The sequence below is a fragment of the Mizuhopecten yessoensis genome, unplaced genomic scaffold (genome assembly GCF_002113885.1).
Source record: "Mizuhopecten yessoensis strain PY_sf001 unplaced genomic scaffold, ASM211388v2 scaffold11067, whole genome shotgun sequence".
NCBI lineage: Eukaryota > Metazoa > Mollusca > Bivalvia > Pectinida > Pectinidae > Mizuhopecten > Mizuhopecten yessoensis.
The window spans coordinates 236,435-261,103 of NW_018408863.1; the positions used below are offsets into that span (position 1 = coordinate 236,435).

General features: G+C 34.7%; 1 protein-coding gene across 1 annotated transcript; it reads left to right on the forward strand.

Moving 5' to 3' along the window:
* The first annotated feature begins 11,473 nt into the window (after positions 1-11,473).
* LOC110465243 (solute carrier family 22 member 4-like) lies at positions 11,474-24,129 on the forward strand. The gene is made up of 9 exons (XM_021520948.1): positions 11,474-11,544; positions 13,162-13,418; positions 15,852-16,273; positions 17,133-17,366; positions 19,232-19,366; positions 20,529-20,611; positions 21,982-22,096; positions 22,601-22,673; positions 23,072-24,129. The coding sequence occupies exons 2-9, from the start codon at positions 13,173-13,175 to the stop codon at positions 23,303-23,305; spliced, it is 1,542 nt and encodes a 513-aa protein (XP_021376623.1). The 5' UTR covers positions 11,474-11,544; positions 13,162-13,172; the 3' UTR covers positions 23,306-24,129.
* The last annotated feature ends 540 nt before the right edge of the window (positions 24,130-24,669 follow it).

Here is a 24,669-nt window from a genome sequence, read left to right on the forward strand (position 1 = left end):
TCGACTCATCCATAGGGTGCTGCACACTAAGCCTTCAATTTTGCCATGACATATTCCAGAGGTGCACAGAGCGAAAGTGAGCGTAAAGCGGATATCGAGGTTGGTTGAATTAGTGGATGCAGGAATTCCTAATTATTTTGATGTGGTCTGCCATAGGTCGAGTCACCGTTGCGAAAAGTTAGACTTTTGCTTCCTCGCGTTTGTCCTGAAAATAACTAAACTTGTATTTACCATACAAAGTTCAAACTTTGTGTATTGGGTACTCCAGTGATTGTGAATAAGCATTTGGATAGAAGGGACGGTCAGTTTTAGGTTAAGGTCACCATTGCTTAAAGTAGAATTTTGCTTTTCTAAATTATTACCTGAAAACTTATTGTCATACAAGTTTTAAACTTAGTGTATAACGTATATTCTCCACTGATCTTTAGTGAAACTTGTAAATGGGTGCAAAATCTGCTTTTCACATGCGGATAATGTACATAATGTACAGATTTTGTGCACAAGTTTCACGTCCTTCTCGAACAAACATCCATGATGGGTCAATGGCAAATCCCGCACGCGATGTTTTGGAGGGATATACTACTCAAGACGGCTCTCTCATTCGCTTCGCTTTAATACTGATGACGGCGCACACACAGATTAGTCGTAACATCTGGTTAGTCCTAAACCAAACAAGTTTCATTACTTCAAAAGAAACAAGGATGCATGCTGAAGCGTGTACAAGTACCAAAATACCTAATACGACATTAAAACGGAAATCTAAATATTCCTGCTTTAAAGAATGACCATCTATTCTCTAATAATTAAAGTTTAACTTCTGAAAATGAAACCTACCTCAAAAACAACAGTATTCCTATTTTCGGAAAACTTACACTTTTGGTAATTCCGAACGGTTACATTTTCTGGAGGATCACACTGTCCATCTATATAATAAATTGTACATATCTATTGATTGGGTTTGAATAGTTTGTATATCAACTCTATAACAACCCAGGTGGAGTATAATATGATCTGGGGTGGATATACACACATAGGGAGATATTAACCAGGTGGCATAGGACTAGTAGTTAGCGCCTGCTAAGCATAAGGCAGCTCTTGCGAATTCTTCAAGCATTGTATTGATTAATGTATATGCAAATTGTATTGATTGTATTAATTGTAAATCCATGTACTGTAAAATGCTTTAGAGTGGCTTAGGTTAGCTAAATAGAGCGCTATATCAAATGTTGTGTATTATTATTATTATAAATTTATTATTATTATTACTATATCGACACTAGAAATCAGGAATTGCTACAACAAATGTCATCATCATCATAGTCCATGTTGCAGCAACTTTACTGTACATCATAATGGAAAACATAATCCGTTGAAATCTTGAAGTTTCGCCACATTCCTCAATCACACTTTCCAAATATGCAAATGTAGCCGACATGTTTTAGTTTTAAAGTTTATAAGTAAAGTTTAATTCGTTTGAATTTTGGATTGATATTTTGATATTTTGATGGAGGCTGTAAAATGTACAAACACCCGATGTCATTTATTCATTAAACTTATGTCATCAACTTATAAAAGCCAATATAACATGTGACGGTTGGGCAAAATAAAACTGTTTTTTGTTGAAAGCTGACACAGATATTTGTCTATAAACCTGTAATTCAGCTGACATAACAACGCCATTATCGTGGTGTGCACAGAACCCTTCATGTGGAGCTTTAGTATTCACAAAACATGCACATCTGCATTAAGCGATATCAATGTTAGTTATTTGCACATTCGTAAGTTTTATTGATCAATAGCTGCATTTTCTATCCCAATAATATTATGTTTGTGTTGCTTATTGAGTAGAATGTTAATCACAAAGTGAAATCGAGAAATGCAACGTTAATTCATTGAAATGAGTGAAATCGAAAAATGCATAAATCGCAAAAATTACACTTGATAAAAATAATGATAAAAACCAGGGTAGTTCTAACCATCATAATAAGTAAATGTTAATTCAGATGCATCAAATGAAATATTCAACGACAATATGAAAGCGTCTACACACAGAAATCAAAATTGGAATAAAAGTAAATATGACAGAAAACAAAGTGTTGATTGCACTGTACCCAAAAAGGACAAATGTGGGAAAACGGCAAAAGACACAGTCATGCAATACAAGTGGTACTTTTATGTATGCCATTTTCACTTGGTGATACTTTTATGACAATTGAACTGAATATAAGCTGAATATAAGCTCCATTGGCTGTTGAGTATCGTTGCATGGACAATTTAAATGTAACATTAATAACCAAAACAAAACTTTCATGATTTAAGTGCCGTACGACGCTATTTATTTGGATACCACTTTCAATCAGAATCCCAATTGACTCTAAACTATTTGAAATTTGTATACTTTTGTTTAACAAAGTCACAGTGAAGTTACCATTTATCAGTGTAAATACAATAACATTACTGATGAAATCTGGTAATAATGACAATTAGTATGTTACTAACTGTGGACTTAATTATCTCTGGTCAAGGAGTTTTTCAACAAGATGCTTCTATCCAGAAGGTCCTTTCCGTATGTTCGTTCACGTTTTCAGATTTTGCAAATTAGCAAGTTAAAGATGTCATTACTTCTCGTGTCCTCATTGGAAAACTTACATTCGTAATGTTTATATAATGTTTATTAAAATAAATTTATGTTCTATAATGTGTTACTTGTCAAAAGAGGTCATTAGTTAATCGGTAATGATATGTACGAACATGATGCAACAAAGACTCATGTTACTCAAGTTAATTAGCAAACCATGTGTTATACAAACATTTGATTTCGTTTCATAACACGTTTGTATAGGCGCTATGTTGGTTCACTTAACATAATATGAAATAGGCACTGTCTATAAGCGAGCACACATAGTTCAGTAACCTTTGTGATGATAGTGTAGATCTCAGACGCCTGCAGCGCCCCAGCGAAGAACTTTAGGGTAACAAAACGAACACAATCCCTCCTTAGGACATACGTGAGCTGAATATTCTTCTATGAAAAAGAATTGATTGGTAGTTTAAAAAAATTGTATTTTAATTAAGAAAAAATTATCAGATATTCCATGTAGGCCTTTTTGTTGTTATAATACTTATTTACTATTATTTTAACACCCTTGTCAATATATTGCCTTATTCCTTTAGGGCAAAATTTTTTCAAGACAAAATTAAAATTAAAGAAATGTGATCTACTGAGCATAGAAGATATTTATTAACAAGGCAAAGTATAGCAAGGCAATCCATATAGACCCCATTGCCACCGGTAAGAATTTCTATACGCAAACAGTACACCTATGTCAGGAAGCATATAGGTCACAGTGAGGTCATAGTGACCTACTTCACTCCGCCATCCCAAGATTTTCTTGTTCACAAAATCTGGTTACTCCATGTGACATAGCATATGCCCCGTACAAATATTTTCAAAAGTAAAGGTCAAAGGTCAAGTCATACGTCACAGTGACCTAAATCGTGCACTCTACCATCCAAAGATGTCCTTGTACACTAAATCTGGTTACTCCAGGTTAAATAATAAAGAAGATATGCCCCAGTCCAACTTTACAAAAGTTAAATGTCAAATGTCAAATCATATAGGACACAGTGAGGTCAGTGAGGTCAGTTCATGAAAATCTATATGTTTGACTAAATTGCCAAACCCAATGCCCTAGGCTATTAGAAAAGGTCAATGTTTACTTTGAAACATAAATTGGGCTTGTATTTGTTTTTTCGAAATAACCTTCAAACTACAGACCCGTACACGTTCGCTGTTCCACCTAGGACGCAAACGGTACGGAAGTGCTACGCAAACGGTACGGAAATGCTACGCAAATGGTACGGAAATTGTACGCAAGTGCTACGCAAACGGTACGGAAGTGTTACGCAAACGGTACAGAAGTGCTACGGATGACGCTTACAAACGGTGATTCGTTTGTGGTGACAAGAACGGGTTTACATAAAAAGCCGAAGCATATAAAATATCTAAAACGAAACAAACATACCCACAATGCATAGGAAGAAACGTCAGTACACTGTAGGCTACGAGGATAAAGGTCGATCAAATATTGGTACATGTAATATATCCATCACAAAGACCTGATGTACGCTAACAGATCAACGCGGCACACAGATAATAATAAGTTATGGTCAGAAGTATTTTCACCTGCTTACCGAATAAAATACTAATTAATATTGACAGTAAGTAAACTTGTTACGGGTTTTTTAACGAGAAACGTAATAATTAATAAGCCTAATAATGATTAAAAATGATATAATTTCAGACTCCTGTGTTAAGGATCCAGTACCTCTATTTCTATTTTTTATATCGTCTTTAATACTTCCATACACTTTTAGATTTTCCGTAGGATTTGGAGACCGATAATGTGCTTACATGTGCTTGCAAATACATACATCGGAGATTTGAAATGTATACATGTTATACCATGTCTTTTAATTAAATTTCATTCACAGATAAACAGTTTTTTTTGTTATACATCTTTTATTTTATTATTGTTTAAGTATACATTGTACGTGTATATTGTTACGGGAGTTATTATATATATTTTTTCAGTTTGAAAGGCAAGCTTGTGCATGTAGGAAACTATTATGATTAAGAAAAATAATATGTACTAAATATATGTAATTTTTACATTCATGATATGTACCTCTAGTATTATTAAGAATATAGGTTTTCTTTATCGATCATAAAAATGTAGGTATCTATACTGACTTTTCTACAGGTAAATCGTACCTGTCTGAATCCTGGTACAGGAGAAACTATGAATGTCTGGCACACCCTGAGGGGGGTGTACTACAGAGGGTATAGGGGTCTGATGTCAGATAACCTAGGGACTGAGACCAGGTCAAACTTCAATATATCTACAATATGTATTTCTCCGTTTGTACATGTACGTTTGTACCTAAACAGGCGTGGATCAAGGAGGGTGTGGGCTTAGGGCGATAGCTTCCTGATCAAGGTCCAGGGCAATTAGTCATGGTAGAGTAGAGCAAAGTAAAAGGGTGTGGATAGGGGGGGGTGTTATTTAATAGATACATTTATCACTCATTTATATCATTTTTCACTNTGAGTCGTTCGACTCACCAGTTACAAAATAACAAAATTTGTGATATTAACTGTGAAAAATACAAAATAACATTACACAACATTACACACACTCGCAGTACAATTTCAAGTGCAACTATACCTATTTATTATAATTAGGTTACTCTCGAATTTGCAAATTTTTGATATTTCCCTAAGTTGGTTATTTCTTTTGAATTTTTCACACTCAATAATCCTTTCAATATAAAATATGCTTGGCTTTTTAATATAATAAGTTTTCAAAACAATTGCTCGCAAATCAGAATGACATGATCTTCAGCATCATCTAAATTACAAACATTACACACTTGACGATTCAATGTTTTGATATCTTTTTTTTCTGATTTTAAGTTATGAGGAGATATTTTTTTTATTACTTTCAGATATTCTTTTTGTTTGGGTTTACGCAGGTAGTTTTGTAGATCAAAATGATCGTAAATATATCTATAAAAATTTGCTTTTCAGAATATTCAATTTTTTCTGCACATTCTTCTCTAAAAATATCAATAAACCTTTCTTTAATTAATTAATAAATCTTGTTGTCGCTAATATAATATTTCCAAATATACCCTAGGCCAGGTTAATCCCAGCCTCTGATATATACTGTCCACTGTGTAACTTGCTAAAGGCGCTAAGTGGTACTAATTGGTCAGCTGTTTAAAGGTCAATTATCTTTTTCATTGAACCATGTAAGTTCATAGGTACAATAGCCTGGAACCGCTTGACTGATTTTTGACACCTTTATAATTACCACACACAGAGAGGGCACTCCGTTAACAAACTTACTATATACAGAGACGTATTGTAATATATACGTCTCTGCTATAGACAACAAGGAATCACACTCTATTTTCTCAGGAACTCAGTCACATGATGACAATAAAGTTATCTTCATAATGATTTTTTTAATGATTACTGAAAAATATCATAATTTTCAATAATCTGATATGAAAAGTTTGTTACATATTAGGGTTAGTATTCAACCTTGCTCGCTGATAACAGAACTCATGATAATTTATTTTAAAAAAATAGATTAGTTTTAAAACAAATCATCTACGTGAGAAGTTAAATATCATAATAAGGTACTTTTTTAATTATTAAATTAGGAATTCCAAGTTCCAAATATCAGTTTACCTTGGTTAAGGCACTTTTGTGAAATGAAATTGTGCCTGGGGCTGTCATTTGCTGATCGAGGGACAGCCAAAGTATCTTACCTGTAGGTTTTTACCTTGAACTGATTTACCTGTATACAGCTGTACGTGATGGATAGACAATGAACTGGATTAATTGACATGGACTTAATTGACTTGAAATCACAGAATGTGACCTTGATCAGGTACAGCACATCAGAATCAAATGTGACCACAGGTGAATGGTCAATGCATTATCACTGCCTAGATTCTCAGGTATATAGATATCATATTGAAAGAAATGTATCTGTCAGCGGGTGGTCATGTTGCCCTAACAACCTTTATAACGGACACTAAAATTGTTTATACCTTAAACAAGGGACAGGTCATTACCACATGGCCAGTTGTATGCCTGTTATTTGAATTACCCCTAAGGCCTAGATGCTGGTGTGGGGAACACCAAGCAGGCCCATGGGAGGAGGGCTGTTACGTCCATGTATGTGTAAACCGTCATTTTTGTGGGGGGTTTTCCTTCAGAATATTATGATGGTTGGAGTAATTTTCACGTAATGCGGTTTATAATGGGGGTTTTTACAATTCGTTTCGACAAATATATATTCCGTAAAATTTTCGACCGAACGTTTCACAAACGCTTTTTAAATGGAAATATGTAGACGCAAGTGCTACGGAAACGCTACGGAAGTGCTACGGACACGCTACGCAAGTGCTATGGAAATGCTACGGTAATGGTACGGAAGTACTACGGAAATGCTACGCAAGTGATACGCAAGTGCTACGCAAACGGTACGGAAAAGCTACGCAAACGGTACGCTGAAAGTGGAACAGCGAACGTGTACGGGTCTGTATAGTTCACTAATTATTATGTTGTTTATCTCGGCCATGTATGACCCCTTGAAGGGGCTAGCATGATTGTATTCCTGGGTGGTAACAGACCTGCAGAAAAAATTGGTAGTTGTCTATGGATTTCCAGTAGGTGTTTTTCATTATATGACACTGATTTCAACCATTTCAATGTTATAAGGTCACCATGCTGGAGTGACAGGACCCTAGGAGCAATCACAGTTAGTATGAGTGTATTAATCTTTTCATAACCAGCAAAGAGCATGGTAATTTATAAGTACACACAGAAAAACAATAAAGAACTGATGATGTTACAACATCTCTCATTTAAAAGCTTAACCTGGTCTATAGGTGACATGCAAACACAATAAAATTAGCTCAAAGATGATTCTAAATCAGCATTAAGTAGTTATGAAAGATGATTCCAAATCAATATTAAGTAATTATATATAATTATGGTTCCCATTTTGTAACTCTAAACCAGCATTCAATTTCTCAATATTCCAATATTGGAGAAACAATGGCTGCAATATTCATTCCTTTTGAATAACCAAATGATAAAACAATTTAATCATTTGCATTGTAATGTAAGAAAGCATTATATCGTGAACATATTTTGAACCTAAAGCATGATACCACTGTACCAGTATCTTCAGAAGCCAGATGCTGCAATAGATATAAACAGGACCATTGCAATGACAACACAATAATGATAAATGTACAACAGTGATCTCACCAAGTTATACAAGAGATACATGGACCTGAGTTGTAATGCAATTATGTTATTTGTTGTAGTGATGTAAAAATCAAACAAAATCAGAACAAAAGTTCATTTAATCAAAAAAGACTTTTTGAATTACTTGAGAGAAATTCATGTTGGGAGAGAAATTCATGTTGGGAGTGACCAACATATATTATTGATATATCATTTTTAGCGGGTACATAATTGTCTGATATACGGTATACATTGCTGACAATTTTGAGAAAAAATGATATAGTGGAAGAATGAACGACACGGGGGTAATGAAATAACAATTTCAGATATAGCGACTTAGGAACTTTCAATCCATGAAGAGTGTTTAATAATTCTAACATATCTGGATCTGAAGAAGAAGATTGTTGAAATTTCAGCCAATTTGCCCTCTTTGGCCCCTCCCTACAGGCCATAGGGAAGGGCTAGGTTCTTAATTTTCAAACCATCAAAATTTAGTCACATGATAGTCATTCCAACCAACTTTGAATTTGTACCCAAAAGTGTTATTTCCCACCTACTTTGTACCCATGAAGATCATTTTAATAGTCCGGCAAAGATTGCATTCACTGTTATGGTCATGGGATCCTGACCATATTCTTGACAGAATAATAACAATTGTAATGCAAAGAAATTCATTTTTCATTCATTTGTTATAACCCTGTAAATAACCCTGTAAGTATATGTTGATCCACGAAAAATAATAAAATTAAATAAAATTGCCTGCTTACTGACCAATCCTATTTTTCTCTGAATTGTTGAATTTCTTTTTTAGCCTAAACATTAAACCTTTCTCAAGGAGGAAGGATGATCCAGAGGTAGCAAAATATTCATAAATTTGAAATAGGCCTACAGGACCGTTCCATCTATGAAGAGTATTTGATTTTAGCATCTCTGTGCCTGAATAAGAAGACTTTTGAAAATTAAGTCAATTTGACCTCATTTGGGCTCAAACCCCTGGCAGATTAGAACCACATGTAATTCATAAATTTGGCTTGCATTAGACCATGGAACTTTTCTTCAAAAAATAAGCTGAAGTGGTTTAAAGGTTACTATGACGAACAAAAGGCATTCAATATATGTTTGCAGTATTTTCCCACCAGGATTTGAACCTGGGTCTCCCACCACAGAGTGGCGAGTGTGATGACCACTACACTATAGAAATATATATAGCACAACTGACCTTTTCTTTCAAATTTATTTCCGTTTTTAAAATGTTTAACCTTTGCATTTATATTTACATTCTCCTTCGGCTTTTCTTATCACATTGGAAGTTAGCAGAAAATATGTTGTTAATATGACTATAATACACCTCTATACCAAATTTCAGTTTTATATTTGAAAAATTGACCGAGTTATGATGAATTGAATTTTACGATCGGCGGCGTGGCACGTGTGTATACTAACCTGTACAGTTAAGAAAGCATCGCTACACAATATCTTTAAAAATACTTACTTAAGTAAGCGACAAAAGAGGACATGTTATTCATAAGACTTGTATTGGTATATATTCCAAATTTCAGTTAGATGTTTGATAAAATAACCGAGTTCTGATCAATTGAATTTTTACGATCGTCGGCGTGACACACGTGTGTGAGTAGAGCTCTAGAGATCCTGAAGCGTCTTAAGATATTACCTCTAAAATTAATCTATAAAATACGCGACATCAGAAGATATTTTTCTACAGGGGCTTGGTTTCAGGATACTTCGGTTAGTAAAAAAACCTATACACACCAGTAAATAACATCAACACTTTTTATCGAATCCGATGTTTATACACATTCGAAAACCTTATAAAAAATTGGGTATAAAAAAAACCCTCAGTACCCTCATTATTTACAAGGTTTAAGAATGTGTATAAACACCGGATAAAAAGTGTTGCTGTTAATTACTGGTGTGTATAGGTTTATTACTAACCGAAAGTATCCCGAAACAGAGCTCCTGTGTGTTATTCATATTACTTTGATATACCTATATGTACCAAACTTCAGCTAGATATTTGAAAAATTGACCGAATTATGATGAATTGAATTTTTATGACCGGTGGCGTGGCTATGAATGCAAATAACATATCAAAGCAGTACTGGTCCTTGAAGTTGTTTACAAACCAACAACTCAAATATGTAAACACCTCACAAACGTGATATCTAAAACAAAAAAAAATATCTTTACTGGACTTAATCTCTGAGGAAGTGTTACGTCAATAGTCTAATGTAGTTGTTTGTGACTAGGTAGCTCAATGTATATCAGTGGTCTATAGTAAGTTTTTGTCAAGGTATCTCAGTGAACTATATTTTTTGTGATCAGGTATCACAGTTGCCCATAGGTAGTGCGTCTGTTACGTTCGTGACTAGGTACATGTAACTCAGTGAACTATACTTAGTGATTGTGACCAGGTATCTCAGTAGTTAATAGTAAAATTAGAGTTTGTGACCAGGTATATCAATGGTCTATAGCTAGTGTTTGTGACCACATATCTGAATGGATTATACATATGGTTGAAAATTGACTAAAACGTTAAATGTAATCAGTTAATCAATTTTTCATTTCATATTTAAAAACTGATTAATCCACACGTTTCGAAAAGTGAAACATATAAATATTAGTCAAAGTCATGGACCTACAGTAGGTCTAGTCTTATTTCTTTGTGAAATGACGAATCATATCTACATGTAGCTTATTTTTCCAGATCTCGTGAGTTACGTCCCCTTAACACCTTTCGATTCATAGGTCAGACCACGGAATTAGATTGCTATCTAAGTCCGTACTAGAATTGACCGTTTTCAGCCAGAAAACTTGCTTAACTATTCTGATACCCAATGATTTCATCAGTAGGAAAAACTAAAAAGACAATTGACACTCTAAAGTGGGTTTTTTTCCTTGGGGGCATATACACATCTTTTATAATAATTCATGTTTTGTAATATTTGACTTTGAGCACACGGCTTCACCCCCATACAAAAAAATATACGGTTGGCAAGTATGCATTTATCATGTATTACCATGTATCATTTGTTTACAAAAAATAAGTGCAATTAACGCCTTCATTAAATACAGATACAATTAAAGGGTAGAACAAATATTAGTAATAATAACGTTAATGGTAAAAGACATTGCACATGTAAAGGGGACTTAACAGAATGCTTGATGGTTGTCATTATTTGTAAGTTTCGTTGTTTTTAATTAAATAGAAAAGACAAAACTGAAGAAATGACTTGTTAAAAGAATCTTTTTTTTAACACGTCTAAATACATTTTGTGCATTTAAAAAGCATAGCAATGTATTTTTCTTAACACATTACACACTTCCAGCAATTGGCCTGCCGCCTTATCATTTATAAATGAATCACGAATCCCCCTCGATTTCCCACCTTGAACCACAGGGAATCAATTCGTTACAAATGTCTGAAATATACCATATGCTATGCTGATATATGGGTCACAGCATTATGTGTGCTGTGACCAATATCAGTATAGCATATGTGTATTTCAGACATTTGTAACGAACCAAGGTGTGATTGAACCTAGTACTAATATTAATACCCGGACGACGCAATATATAATATAAATATCTCGTCGTCAGAAAGCTACGATATCGCATCTCGATTGAACCACAGGGGATCGTTACACCTGTGTATGTTTATGTGCATACATGCAAGAGTTCTTGGAGACCAATCTGTAAGTTTTACAATCATTTTAAGGGATTGAGATTAAAATAAGGGAGGTTTTATTCGCGGCGTTTTTCATGGCAAAAAGTCTATCTTACTCAACTAAATTAATGAAATAAAGCACATAATCTTAAAGTAAGGAACTTTGTTTTGGCATTGGCAGTTTTTTTGTATGTATTGAATATGATTATATATATTCAATAGCACAAAGTTTACAAAACAAAATAAGCAGTTTTTACTTTAAATTTCGAAATTTAGTTTGACAGGCCACTATTCATAGCAGCCACAGTACCACTGATGTTCAATTCAAACTGTGTATTTGGATAGGTTTGTAAAAATAAGGATAAAAGTTGTCTATGTTCATTTAAATTTGAACTTCTTGATAATGTAACAGAATCTTGAAACACGCATTTAACAAGAGGACAGAAAAAGTCAGCTGTGAAAGTGAAGAAAACTGTGTTCAGCATTTGAACTTTTAAATTACATATTTCAGCATTCAGAATTAAGACTTTTTCCATCTTCTATATGACATGCCCCTTAAATATTTACCGGTCATGCTCTTTGTAGTGAAATTATATTTGTAAAGAAAGACTTAATAATGTGTGTTGTGACCCATGGATATCAGTATAGCATATTTGTATTTTAGACATCGCACCAGGGTGGGGATGGGGACGGGGAGTCATGTTGTGACCAGAGACATATAAAGCCAGTAGTATATACGACTCTGTTGTGACACAGACACGAAATCGAACTGGCAAAGTAGCTAGGCTACGCATACTTACTTTGAACCCACACATGCGCATACATACATATATCTCAGGCGGCTCATCAGCATTGTCGTTAATACACATGCACCTGCAAAGCTTTCGTGGAGCCGACGGTTTCTTGTTGAAAGAGTGACAGACACATATTCAAATTGGTTAAACTTTGAGTCAAACATGAAACTTGTCTGTGGTGAGGTCAAAACTGGTATATTTGATATCGGATATACCCTCTCGCGTTCGGTATTGCAGTCTTCCCGGCGAAGTTTTCTGTTGCGGTCTTTTTCAACCAATCAGAATGTGGTAAATTTTGAAGCCCGCGATTTTCAAACCGCAACTATTTTTATTGCGAAACCTGATTCGTCAAAAACATCGATAACTTTAATTTTTACACCCGTTTTAGAGAATAAACACGTTTGCAAAATATACTAAAAATAGATTGAACTATCTTATCGTATATTAATGCTGATTTCATTGTTTCCTGTGGCTGTTATACTGCCAAGTCAAACATAAGAATGCTACCTGTACTAACACGCCTCTGACTTACAGATGGCAACTCTAATATTTACAGATACTGTTTGTACATAGATAGTCGGAAGTGCCTTCTTATGACGCTGATATTAGTTATCATACGGCCACTTGTCCTCAAATAGGGTGAAGCTGGAGTTGAGTTGACCAACATACAGTGCACTGTGTCCTGGTAGATACTAAGATAACAAAACACATGTTTTTATTTATGATAGATTATATGTTGTAACGCAGACACATGGAGAAGAAGAAAATGACACCCATAAGTGAATTTTTGGATGAGTTACTAGATACATGTGGGGGTTTCGGGCGTTTTCAGTTTTTTATTATGTTCGTAGTTCTAGGAGGCATGTCGTCGGTGACCTTCAGTATGATGATGATGACTTTTGCCGGGGCCACTCCAGATTGGAATTGTGTTAGAGACGACAGTTTTGTGCAGCATGATATAACTCCAGCAACAACTGTTAGTAACGAAAGCTTACATGTAAATGGTACGAGCATGGTAAAGCAGTGTTTTCCTGCCTGGGATAATGAAACAACTACAGCATGTGAAGCGTTCACGTTTAACACCAGCATGAACACGGTAGTCAATCAGGTAAGTATATCAGTATAACGTAGAACCTCTTAATGTTTCGTAGTAACTTAAAATGAAACAAAGCTACCACATTTGAAGTCATTTTAAATCAAACGTTTATCTTCAATATAACATTCCGTAAACAACAGGATTAATTTGTTTTTATTTATTTTTATTTTTTATTTTTCCACTGTTTTTACAAGTTGTTTAAAACGTGTTGAAGCTGGAATAGATATAATAACTTACGGTTTCATAATGTTCCTCCCAAAAACATGTAACATACATACTCGAAAGAAACCATACACAACAGTTAATATAACACGGAAAACGTATACAACAGGTTATATATTGAGCTAGATTGCTACTTCAATTTCTCAAAATATAAACAAGGGTTCTTCGTTCATACATTGTAAATTTTAAAAATGCATGTACTCCAACAGTTATTGACAACTTAATGTGCAAACGTCTCTTTCCTTTGTCAAGCAAAGAGTACAAGTGTCGCGACACTAACTTGCTAAAAACATCTTACTTAGCCACAGTGTGCCGAGTAAGTAAGACTTACAGTCAGAATAATATTGATACCTCTAGCCAGTTAGTCCAAATATACTGAACAAGAAAAGAAACGCACAATTAAATTATGCAATCAATAGCCTATGTTATTTTGGGAAATTTGTACACAATTTTATATCAATATGAAGGGACAAGTCTACTCTTTACAATACTTTAGAAGAAAAGTCTGTGTGACTTCACTCGTGTCATCAGTAGTTACTCAAAGTGGGATACCCGCGAAAAACAAAATGACACTTCAGTACCTGGTGTGGGCACCTTTTGCACGAATCCCTGCACGGATTCTCCTATGCATTGAATTCATAAGAACATTTATTCACCTTAAGGGAATGTTGTTCCATTCATGTGTAAATGCTGCGATCAACTGGGCGCGGTTAGTTGGGGGGTTTTGACGTTTCCTAATACGCCTGTCCAGCTCATCCCACAAATGCTCAATGGGAGACATGTCGGGGCTATATGGGGGCCATTCCAGAGGCTGAACGTTGTTTGCCGTGAGAAAATCACGACAGACTCTGGCAACATGCGGTCGAGCATTGTCTTGCTGGAAAATTAGGTTATGACGTCTGAGAAGTGGAAGGACATGTGGTTGGAGGATCTGGTCTCTGTATCGAACGGCATTGAGGTTTTGATCCAGGACCACTAAGGGGGATTTTACTCCATGGGAGATGCCTCCCCAAACCATTACAGAAGCCCCACCGAATCTATCGCGTTCAACCACGCATGCGTCGGCGAAACGCTCACCGCGTCTGCGATATACCCTTTTTCTTCCGTCTGAGCGATACAGACAGAATCTAGACTCGTCGGTGAACATCACACGCCTCTATCGACGCATCCCAAACCTATTCGGGTCATGTCTGCGCATCCAGTTAAAACGCACTTGCGGACAGTTTGGGGACTAATGGATCTGCCATGAGTACCTAAGGTATGCGACGCAGTCTCTACAGCAGTCTTGAATCTGTTGCGCAAGTGCGACAATCGAATCGCCCTGTCTTGTCGTGCGGTCGTTACACGCGGACGACCGCTCCTGGGACGATCGGAAACTAACTCAGTAACACGGAAACGTGTACAGAGACGGTTAATTGTACACGGGCCAACACCAAACTGCCGTGCGACAGCAGTTTGGCTATGACCATCCATCAACATCGTAATTGCTCCGGTTTGGCTTAATCACGCCACGTGATTTGGACTAAAGAAGCTCACAAAGTCACACAATGACACGCTTGGCTGATTTTAGGGTAAATTGTTGAGAAGGGAGATCGTTCTTGATGTACTACCTGACCAAATATTCCATTATTTCCTTACAGCTAAGGTGTACTGCAGGGGGAGGGGGGACTTTGTGCGTTTCTTTTTTTGTTCAGTATAGCTCTCAAATACTGATGACATCAACTACGGGGCAAAATTGGTAAACATATTACCCGTCCATCTCACTGCATGCACCATATACCTCTACAATATTATGTTGGCATTCATATCAGCTATGAATGCATTCGCCCGTTTATTGACGTCATCATTTTTATGATTTCATAATTTTAACGTTAGATATCAATTATCCGATCTAGCAATTGGATGTTTTATTCAAACAAATGCGATAAATGGTGTTGTTTTTTTTTTATTAAAACTCAATATTGAATAAAGATAAATCAATAGAAACAGATTCCAAAAATGGTATATTTAAGTATTAAACTGTTTTCGATTTGCATTTATGGGCAATACTTTTTATCCAGTTGGTGATTGTGTTGCCTATGAAGGACAAAAAACAGTATTTCAAAATCTTAATCAATCGGCCATTATCAGAATCAGAGACTAAAACGTCCGAAATGCTTCTCGACACCTTATAATGAAAATTAAATATTGTATTCGCTATCATATCTTTACTTTATTTAACAGTGGAATTTGGTGTGTGACGAAGCATGGATACCGTCTTCCATCACCACCATTCAGATGTCGGGCGTGCTTTTAGGGGGACTATTTACTGGGCATTTGGCCGACAAGATTGGACGTAAACCGACCCACTTTCTTTCCATGCTGACGCTACTCGTGGTCAACGTATTGTGCGGATTTTCAGTATCATGGGAAATGTTTGCGACGTGTCGACTTTTCATTGGACTAGGTATTGGCGCCTATCTAACAGTCTACTACCCCTACGTACTTGAATTCATTCCTATGGAACGTCGTGTTGTTTTGCCTGCCTTTCCAATGTGGGGTATATGGTCCGCCATATTCGCACTCGTCGCCTGGGGACTTCCTGACTGGAGATATCTCCATTTTGTCTCAGCTGCTTGTGCAGCACCCTGGCTGTTAACTTGGAGGTTTGTATGATGACACCATTAACCCCGTTAAAATATGACCTTTCAATTATTTAAATCATCGTTTCTTAACGCTTCTTAAGTAGGATTTGATTGGTATAAACAGTTAAGCTTATATAAAAACGTGCCTCCGTGTGTTAAATGTATCCGTGCCTGTGTGTATGTGTGCTTGAGGTATGTACGGATGTTATAAAGGGTCTTATAGCACAACAATTATGTAAATCAACGTTTCTTAACGCTTTTCTCAAAGTAGGTTTTGATTGGTATAAACAGCTAGGCTAAAATGTGCCTCCGTGTATTTAATGTATCCGTGCCTGTGTGAAAGTGTACTTGAGGCAGGGTATGTATGGATGTTTAAAATGGTCTTATAGCACAACCAGTGTATATGTGTTTTGATGACTAGTACGATATATAATCCTGTCATCTTCATCAAACAAATGACCCGGGGAAACGTATGAACACACAGGTGTAAAATATGTACAAAATTGCAATAAAACTCGATTCCATCATCATCTCGTACACGTAAAACAACTAAGCGCACATACGCTTATCGCGTAGTCAAATCGATGGCGCATTGTTTTTCAAAATTAAGGATGTTATTTAGCGATACTGCTCATCTATGTTAACATTAGTCTAGCAACGTTACCACCTGGATATTCAAAACATACATACTAACCTGTCGTAACAAAAACAAAACATTTTATCGTTAAAAAGAAAAGTAATTCACATAAGTAACGATTACACTGTAACACGACTGACAAAAAAATCTTATTAAAAATAATGAAGACTGAATCCAAATGAAAATTGAAATTGCTACATTCAGACTTAATTGTTAACATTTCTCACATTATTTATGTATTAGGTTAATGCCGGAGAGTTTTCGCTGGCTTGTTTCTAACAACAAAAAGGAGGCAGCATTTGACGTTATACAGAGGGTGGCAAAGTTCAATGGCAGCCCAATTCGAGATATCAAAGCACTCAAAATCAGGATGGATACAGACGTCGACGAGCCCAGTACGAACAAGGTTTACACCATACGGGACATGTTTACAACAGCTAAGCTAGCCAAAATGACCGTTTTACATATAGTTTCATGGTAAGTTATGCTTACAATGTATGTATACATTTACTTGTTACACATTTGCTATGTAGATTATGCTTAATTTTTATTGCATGATTTCCATGCATAAAGTCATCAAATTTCTTTTAGATTTATAGGAATATTCCTAAAATGAAATTTACTTCCGGTGATAATGACAATTTACATTGTGACGTAATCAAAGCAAACTCAGAGATGACCAAGTAATTTTGCATTTTAACAAGAAGCAATAACCAACAATGTGATGTAAATGCCTTGAAAAGAAAATAATGTTATAATTGTCATTTTTTTATATAACTGTAGAGCAACTAAGCTAATTTGATAACTTCTAGAATCAGACATCCAAGTAGTCAAACTTATTATAGTATACATTTTTCTAGATAATTAAATATTCTGGATACGGGGGCCAGTCTAATTTACAATTTTTGGTAGTGGTATAAGGATAGTATATATCTTTCATTTCTTATACCACCAGAATTGAAAAAATATACTTCCGGTATAAATTAATATTCTTCTTTAAGATTCATTTCTTTGTAATATATTTTAGAAGTATTTTAGATTTAATCAAGCAGTAGAAACGACATAATTAGTTAGTAATTGAATTCCTATCGGCCCATTATTATAACAGCAGAGGTCTTCAGAGCCAAAAATAGATAGTTTAAACATGTATAAGGAAATCACATAAAACAAATGGAAATCGAAAAAGACAAGCAACAACTTTAAACGTAGAAGTTGTTAAGGTTGGTCATTTCTTTTTGAACAGACCATCTAACGGCATAAAGGATACAGTAATCGTTTTAGAAACACAATGAATATATGTATTGTTTTCAATTCTTTAGTTGTTTATTTATTTTAACTTTTAATTTAATGTACCATAAGGCGTAGGAAGCATGGTATATTAACATGTAGAGTGCATGTTCGTTGAAAATGAAATAACTATATAGGACTGTCTGTTACATGTGACCCCCGATAATGACGTCGACCCGGCCATGTATGGGTTTAACGTTACGTAGGCTACTGCTGAGGAGTAACTTGGAGGACACATCTATATATCTCGTTTTAAATAGACACTAAATAAATAAAATAAATATATATTTATATAAAAAAAACACTAAACTATATATGTTCCATTGCATCTACGTATAAAACGACTAATGCGGGACCTCCTGTAATACTCACCGAGGAAACAATAGGCCTGCTGTAACCCTATGTATATTATCATAAGAGTTGACTAGTATTCCAGCAGAATCGGGGATTTTCTTCCTGGTTTTTCTTTTGCTAGAGGGAAATAAAAGAAACCAAAGTCGGTCTGCTGCGCGAACTGCAGAATTTGGAAACCACATCTGGTATTTTTGTTTCTCACATCTCTGATCTATTTAAGGGATGTCCCCCTTAGGCATCCGTCTTCTTTTGACCTTACATTGTAGCTATGACGTTAAAGCGAAAAAAGAAAAACACATTCTGTGAAAATTGTTTTTAAATACAATAAACTGTTTGTAAAGGGAAATCAAACAGTGACTCTATACGCATTTGTCTATTTTTCTACAGAGATTATCAACCATCCATATGAGGTTGCTACTAGTGCTTTGTATGCAGGTTGATAAAGGAAATACAAGGGAATTATAGTGTTTTACTGTGAATTTGATGAAAGCGCTTCGGATGAGCCACAAAAATATACACGGAAATAGTACTGTAAATGTGACAAAGAGAGAACAGTATAGAAAGTGTGATGGTCATTATATATTTCTTTCTGTATAATGAAGCTCGATGCTTTTTTTTATTGAAATAGGCTATTACTGTTGGGTGTGCCAGTTTCATGTCATTCTTTGCTAAAGACTATGCATGTTGTGTTTCGGTTACAGGTTAGCCTGTGGTTATGGCTATTATGGGATATCCTTTGGAGTCGAGGGTTTAACAGGGGACCTCTTCCTCAACATGGCCCTTCTTAGTATTGCGGAGATTCCACCGACTGTAACTTTATATTTCTTTTCAAATCGGTAAGCCGAATTACGCTGTCATTGTTTGACTTCATTCCTAGCTTTGCTATAGAGACTAACTAGTGCAGGTTCTGGGATGGTTTCCTTCTTCGTCTTCTGTTCGTCTTTATATAACTTCAGCACGAGGACTATAAATTGTATCGAATATATTATATTATGTGTGTAATTATTGTCATTTTGTGTTCACATATTATTTTTTGTCTAAAATTTGATGTCATGCATGTACTCTATACACAAATATCAATTTCCTTTTGATAAATAATATGTGTATTGATTATGTGATACACGATATTTTGTTTGATCTTTTCTAGAATATTAACGTTTCATCATTATGTAGATTTGACAAAAAGTAATATACTTTCGTTTTTTTTTTTTTAAATATCATATAAATAATTAACTGAATACAGTTTCTGAGTCCAATCTTACCTATCCAGCTTATTTGATAGATTTGCTCGTATCTACAATAGAACAATAGTATAACTCTTGCGATTGAAGCTATTATCGTATATACAAATAGCTTCAATATTTACTTTTGTTGAAAAATATCATTTCATTACAAAGTATATTTTAAAATCTTTTCAGTTACATAAATTAACACAATATTTATAATATTGAATAAAGTCTGACTTTCAAATTCATGTATTAACGATGGCTTATTGACTTAGAAAATAACAGTTATAACTTCAATGCTCTGGAGCCAATCTCATTAATACATTGTGGGAGAGGTACATAGGGGATATGTTTTTATTCAAAGGCAGACTGTTACATTTCGGAATTCAAAGTGCCTGCTATGGCCTCTGATATACTGAGACATCAGCATGAATGTTCGAGCAGATGAGGGGGATTGGTATATGCCGGTTGCGTACAGTTCTAGTTTTGATATAGTGGAGATATTCACACTATAACATATATACTTATTTGTTAAGTATAAAAAGACGATCACACAATCATACCAAGAGTGACTATAGGGTCTGGCTTCATGATCAAACAGTGGAGAATTCAACTATATAACGAGACATTCGTATGTGCTTACTTGGCAGGAAGAAACAAACACAATCATGCTACCAGAACATACACTTGTGACTAACCCCACCTATCACTGTTATCGTTCATTTTGATTATGTACTAATAAAAAAGATTTCTGTTTCATAATTTCCTGAAGACTTGGGAGAAAGTGGACATCGCTGCTATTCTGTGGTATAGGGATATTTGCCGCAGTCATCGTGGCCTTCATAGAAGCGACAGGTATGATCAGGGAGACGACATGACGTCATGACGAAGCTCAAACGTGGTGCAGGAAAAACATTTTATCGTCACCAGGGTTCCTGCTAACCATTTCCAGGGTTCCTGCCAACCATTTCAGATTTATCCTCATTAATTATGTCTCCCTAGACTTACTTAGTACTGGCTCTGGTTTTCTTGTTCTTTTCATTCCTCATCTTCTCATACATATTTTTTCCGAGCCGTAACTTTTAAACCGTAGAATATATCTTGATTAATCTTGAAGTGTCCTTGAATCACCTTCAGGAGGTATGTGCAATGCACTGTAATAAGTTCACATTGGTATTGACCTCATGGTCAAAGATGAAGAAAAAAAAATGACAAATTTCCATCGAAATCTGGTCCGAACCACATTTTAAAATGATGTTTATGACACCTGATTTGTGTACCTTCATCAGCTAAAGCAACCGTGCATTATATTGCATTTTGGCGTCGACTACTTTTATATCTAGGTAAAAGGTCAAATAAGTGCAGCTTGTTTGGGGATGTAAGTTTTAAATCATTGAAAAATATTCTGATGAAACTTGAACAATATTTGCATCACCCACACCGTGTAATGTGTAGTGGCCTGCATACAGGTGATCGTTGCCTATACATGAAGCTCAAAGATACAATATGATCAAAGCATATATGCAAGGTAAGATAGGTTTTCATTTGCAAAATGAAATCTCATGATATTGATGAATTGGAAAAAATAAAATTACCTTCAGAGCAATTATTCACGAATAACCAATCAAAATGTTGGACCCAAATGCGAGTACTCTTTAATTGGTAGCCCCGTCTTAATCCTCTTTTTGTGTAACGTGATACACTTTTATTCATAATTGTCTCGCTAAAATACCTCGTGTTTGAGTTTCCTTGTAATAAAGAACCAACTCGTTTATTTCGATGACATTACGCAGAGAAAAAAAATCAAATGTACTGCCGCTAGACATAATGTCCTCGGTTAAATTTTCTGTCTTGTTTATTGCCATTATTTTTTAATGTACCATTCTTCTTTCTTTTTTCGATATATTACCAAAATTCCAATTATAATATTACTTTTTCCTCGAAAAATTGTGACAGTATACAATATATCAACATTTCAGCGCATTTGGGTTAGCTATAAATGATAACTCATTTGGCTCAGCGGATAGCGCAATTGCAGAGGTTTGATTCCCCAATCCGGTCACCTGCCAGACAGAACACGTGGGTTTCCCCCGGGTACTCCGGTGTCCTCCCATATTAAAACACCCTTGACGCTTCCATCCCTGCCAGAAAGAGTGGCTGATATAATTGTTTCGTGATTGTTGTTAAATATGTTATTATACATAATAATGATAATTGCTTTTCAGATTTACAAAACAAAGTGTACCGTACTGTTTTTGTACTTATTTCGAAAATCGGAGTATCTCTGGCATGGCTCGGCATCAAGTTATTAGCTATAGAGCTGTTTCCAACCGTCATCAGGTATGACTTTGTGCTACTTATTCAAAATAAAAATTTCAAATCATGTTACGACAGACACTGTTTACAAAAATCTCCAAACTGCAGTGATTGTATTTTTTGTATGAGACCTGATTATAAGTACTCCGGAGATTTGCGAATATTTTGATTTCTTTTTGTTCATATATCAACACTTTATAATGTATCAATGGAAAATACCAATAAAAGTGGCAAGTACGTTCTGCTTTAGTACAAGGTAAATATCTGCTCAAAGTATTCAGCAAATAACTTTAAATAAAAAAAAATCAATAGTAAAATCACTTCTGTCAGATCTGGACATGAGGGTAGTAAAATGCTATTAAGTTATTTTGAAACCACTTTTAAGCTTGATACTACCAAATGAAATCCTCCTGTGTAACTTTATAATAATTTACTTTTTCTATTCAATGTAAGTATTTATCAATGCGCATCATTCTGGTACTGAACGAATTTTGTGACGTTATCATTTTGTGTTGTTACTTTTACCAGATCGGTTAGCAGCGGGTTGTTCAACAGCATGGCGAGGGTGGGCTCTCTAGTTGCTCCCCAAATTGTGTACCTGGTAAGTTGACGTTGTTTTCGCATTTATGTCAAAGCCACATAAACACTTTTAAATATCACTGTAAAATAAGGGTCATGAAATTGGTCAAACTTGAGGACTAATAAATATAAATTTTTAATTTTAATGATTTCAAATGTTACCTGCTTGATAGTTTAACTCACAATTTTTCCTCTTATGATCGCTTGTTTTAAAATAAAACTGATGTTGATGTTCTAAGTTATATTAAACATCATGTGTAAATTAATCTACTACAAGTAAAAGGTTATGAATATAATAGCATTTTGTCTTGTCAAAGTAATGTATTGTATTTTTTGTCAATTGTGTTGTTTATGAAAATTGAATAAAAAGTGAAAAAGAAAATGAAAAATATAATAGCATTGTTCGTGATTTTGTTTCAGAATGACGACATTCCTGGTATCCTGTATTTTATATGCAGTGGTGGACTTCTATTGGCCTTCATCTGTATTTGCTTTATGCCAGAGACAAAAAACAGAATGCTACCTGATACACTACACGACTTTGGTTCCAATAAGTTAAAACCAAAAACATCTCGTCCATATAAACTCTGTGATATGACGACTACAACGACCAAAAAAGAAAAAGGCAACATTATCTACGTCACGCATATGTAATTTTTGATAGTGCACATTTTGTTATACTTAATGTTACTATATATTACTTGATAAAGTAATAGTATAAAATCATTTGTGATATATTTTAGGTTTATATATATGTTATATTTTGTAATGCATACCATGACTATATTATTATATATAATTGCATATCATATGTTGTGATATGCTTTTCGTTATTTCATGTAATTTATTGTAATACGTCGTATAGCTATGAAATGTATAGCCATGATATAACATTATAGTATAAACTTGGCAATATAGTGTATGTGTCTGTATGCGATAAATTGTAATAAATAATATGCCAATCAATGCATGTAGTTATTGTAAGTAATATAGTAGTTTCTGTATGTAATATATAGTGATATCTGGTAATGTATGTAATATATTGTAATACTTTCTTTACTATATGTTGTATATTTTGATATTGTTATCAATGTGTATGTAATATATCGTAAAACATCATATGGTTTTTTTAATACAGTATACAGTAACTGTATGTAAGATAGTATGTTACAAAATGCGGTAAACATAGTAGCTGGCCCGGACACACATTTTACGAAAAACAAATCCGTATTGACTAATTTTTCGTAGTAAAGAAACAGAATGATTTGCTTCATTTTTTGATTGCGAATATAATTCACTGAGGCTTGTAGATTATATGTAAATATAAAACTCATTTATTTTATATAAATGGGAGTCAGTTATGACTCGTTAGGAATCCTCTATTACATTATATATATTCTGTATGTTACAATTTCTACATTGTAATTGGTTCATTAATTAAGGATTAACTTGAATGTATCTTTTATGTTATGGAGATATAACACACAAAAACAGAGTGTATTTAAATAAACCGCGAAGCGGTTTATGATGAGAGTACACTCCGGTTTTTCGAGTTATAGCTCCATAACATAAAAAAATATATTCAAGTTAATCCTTATAATTTAATCTACTTTACACAATCTCTGTGGAAATCCACTTTTATTGATGGACTCTTTTCTCTTAGAAATTGTTACGCCGCTGTATCAGCCAATCAAAAGCGACGTTACAAACGGCGACGTCATTTTTTACGTTATGGGCTGATAACATAATTTTTTAAGCCAATCAAAATGCTTGTTACAGGCACGATTAAATTATATTTGTTCCAAAATCTCAAAGTTTTTTTGTCAAGGCTCCCGTTTCACAAGGCTTCCAAAGTTTCCATTCGGATTTCCCTATTAAAGAAATTTATGTTAAGAAACAAAATTAAGATAAATGTTTTATTTATTTCATAGTTTTGCTATTCTATTCCTATTTTGTTGATACGAAATATAAACTACATTAAACCAATAACAGTTTTTGTCCTTAATTCCTGAATACAA

Excerpts from the sequence above, each read along its gene's own strand:
- LOC110465243 (XM_021520948.1), top strand. The coding sequence starts at position 13,173 with ATGTCGTCGGTGACCTTCAGTATGATGATGATGACTTTTGCCGGGGCC. Across the intron at positions 16,274-17,132 it reads CCCTGGCTGTTAACTTGGAG|GTTAATGCCGGAGAGTTTTC; the intron begins GTTTGTATGATG and ends TTTATGTATTAG. Across the intron at positions 17,367-19,231 it reads GTTTTACATATAGTTTCATG|GTTAGCCTGTGGTTATGGCT; the intron begins GTAAGTTATGCT and ends TTTCGGTTACAG.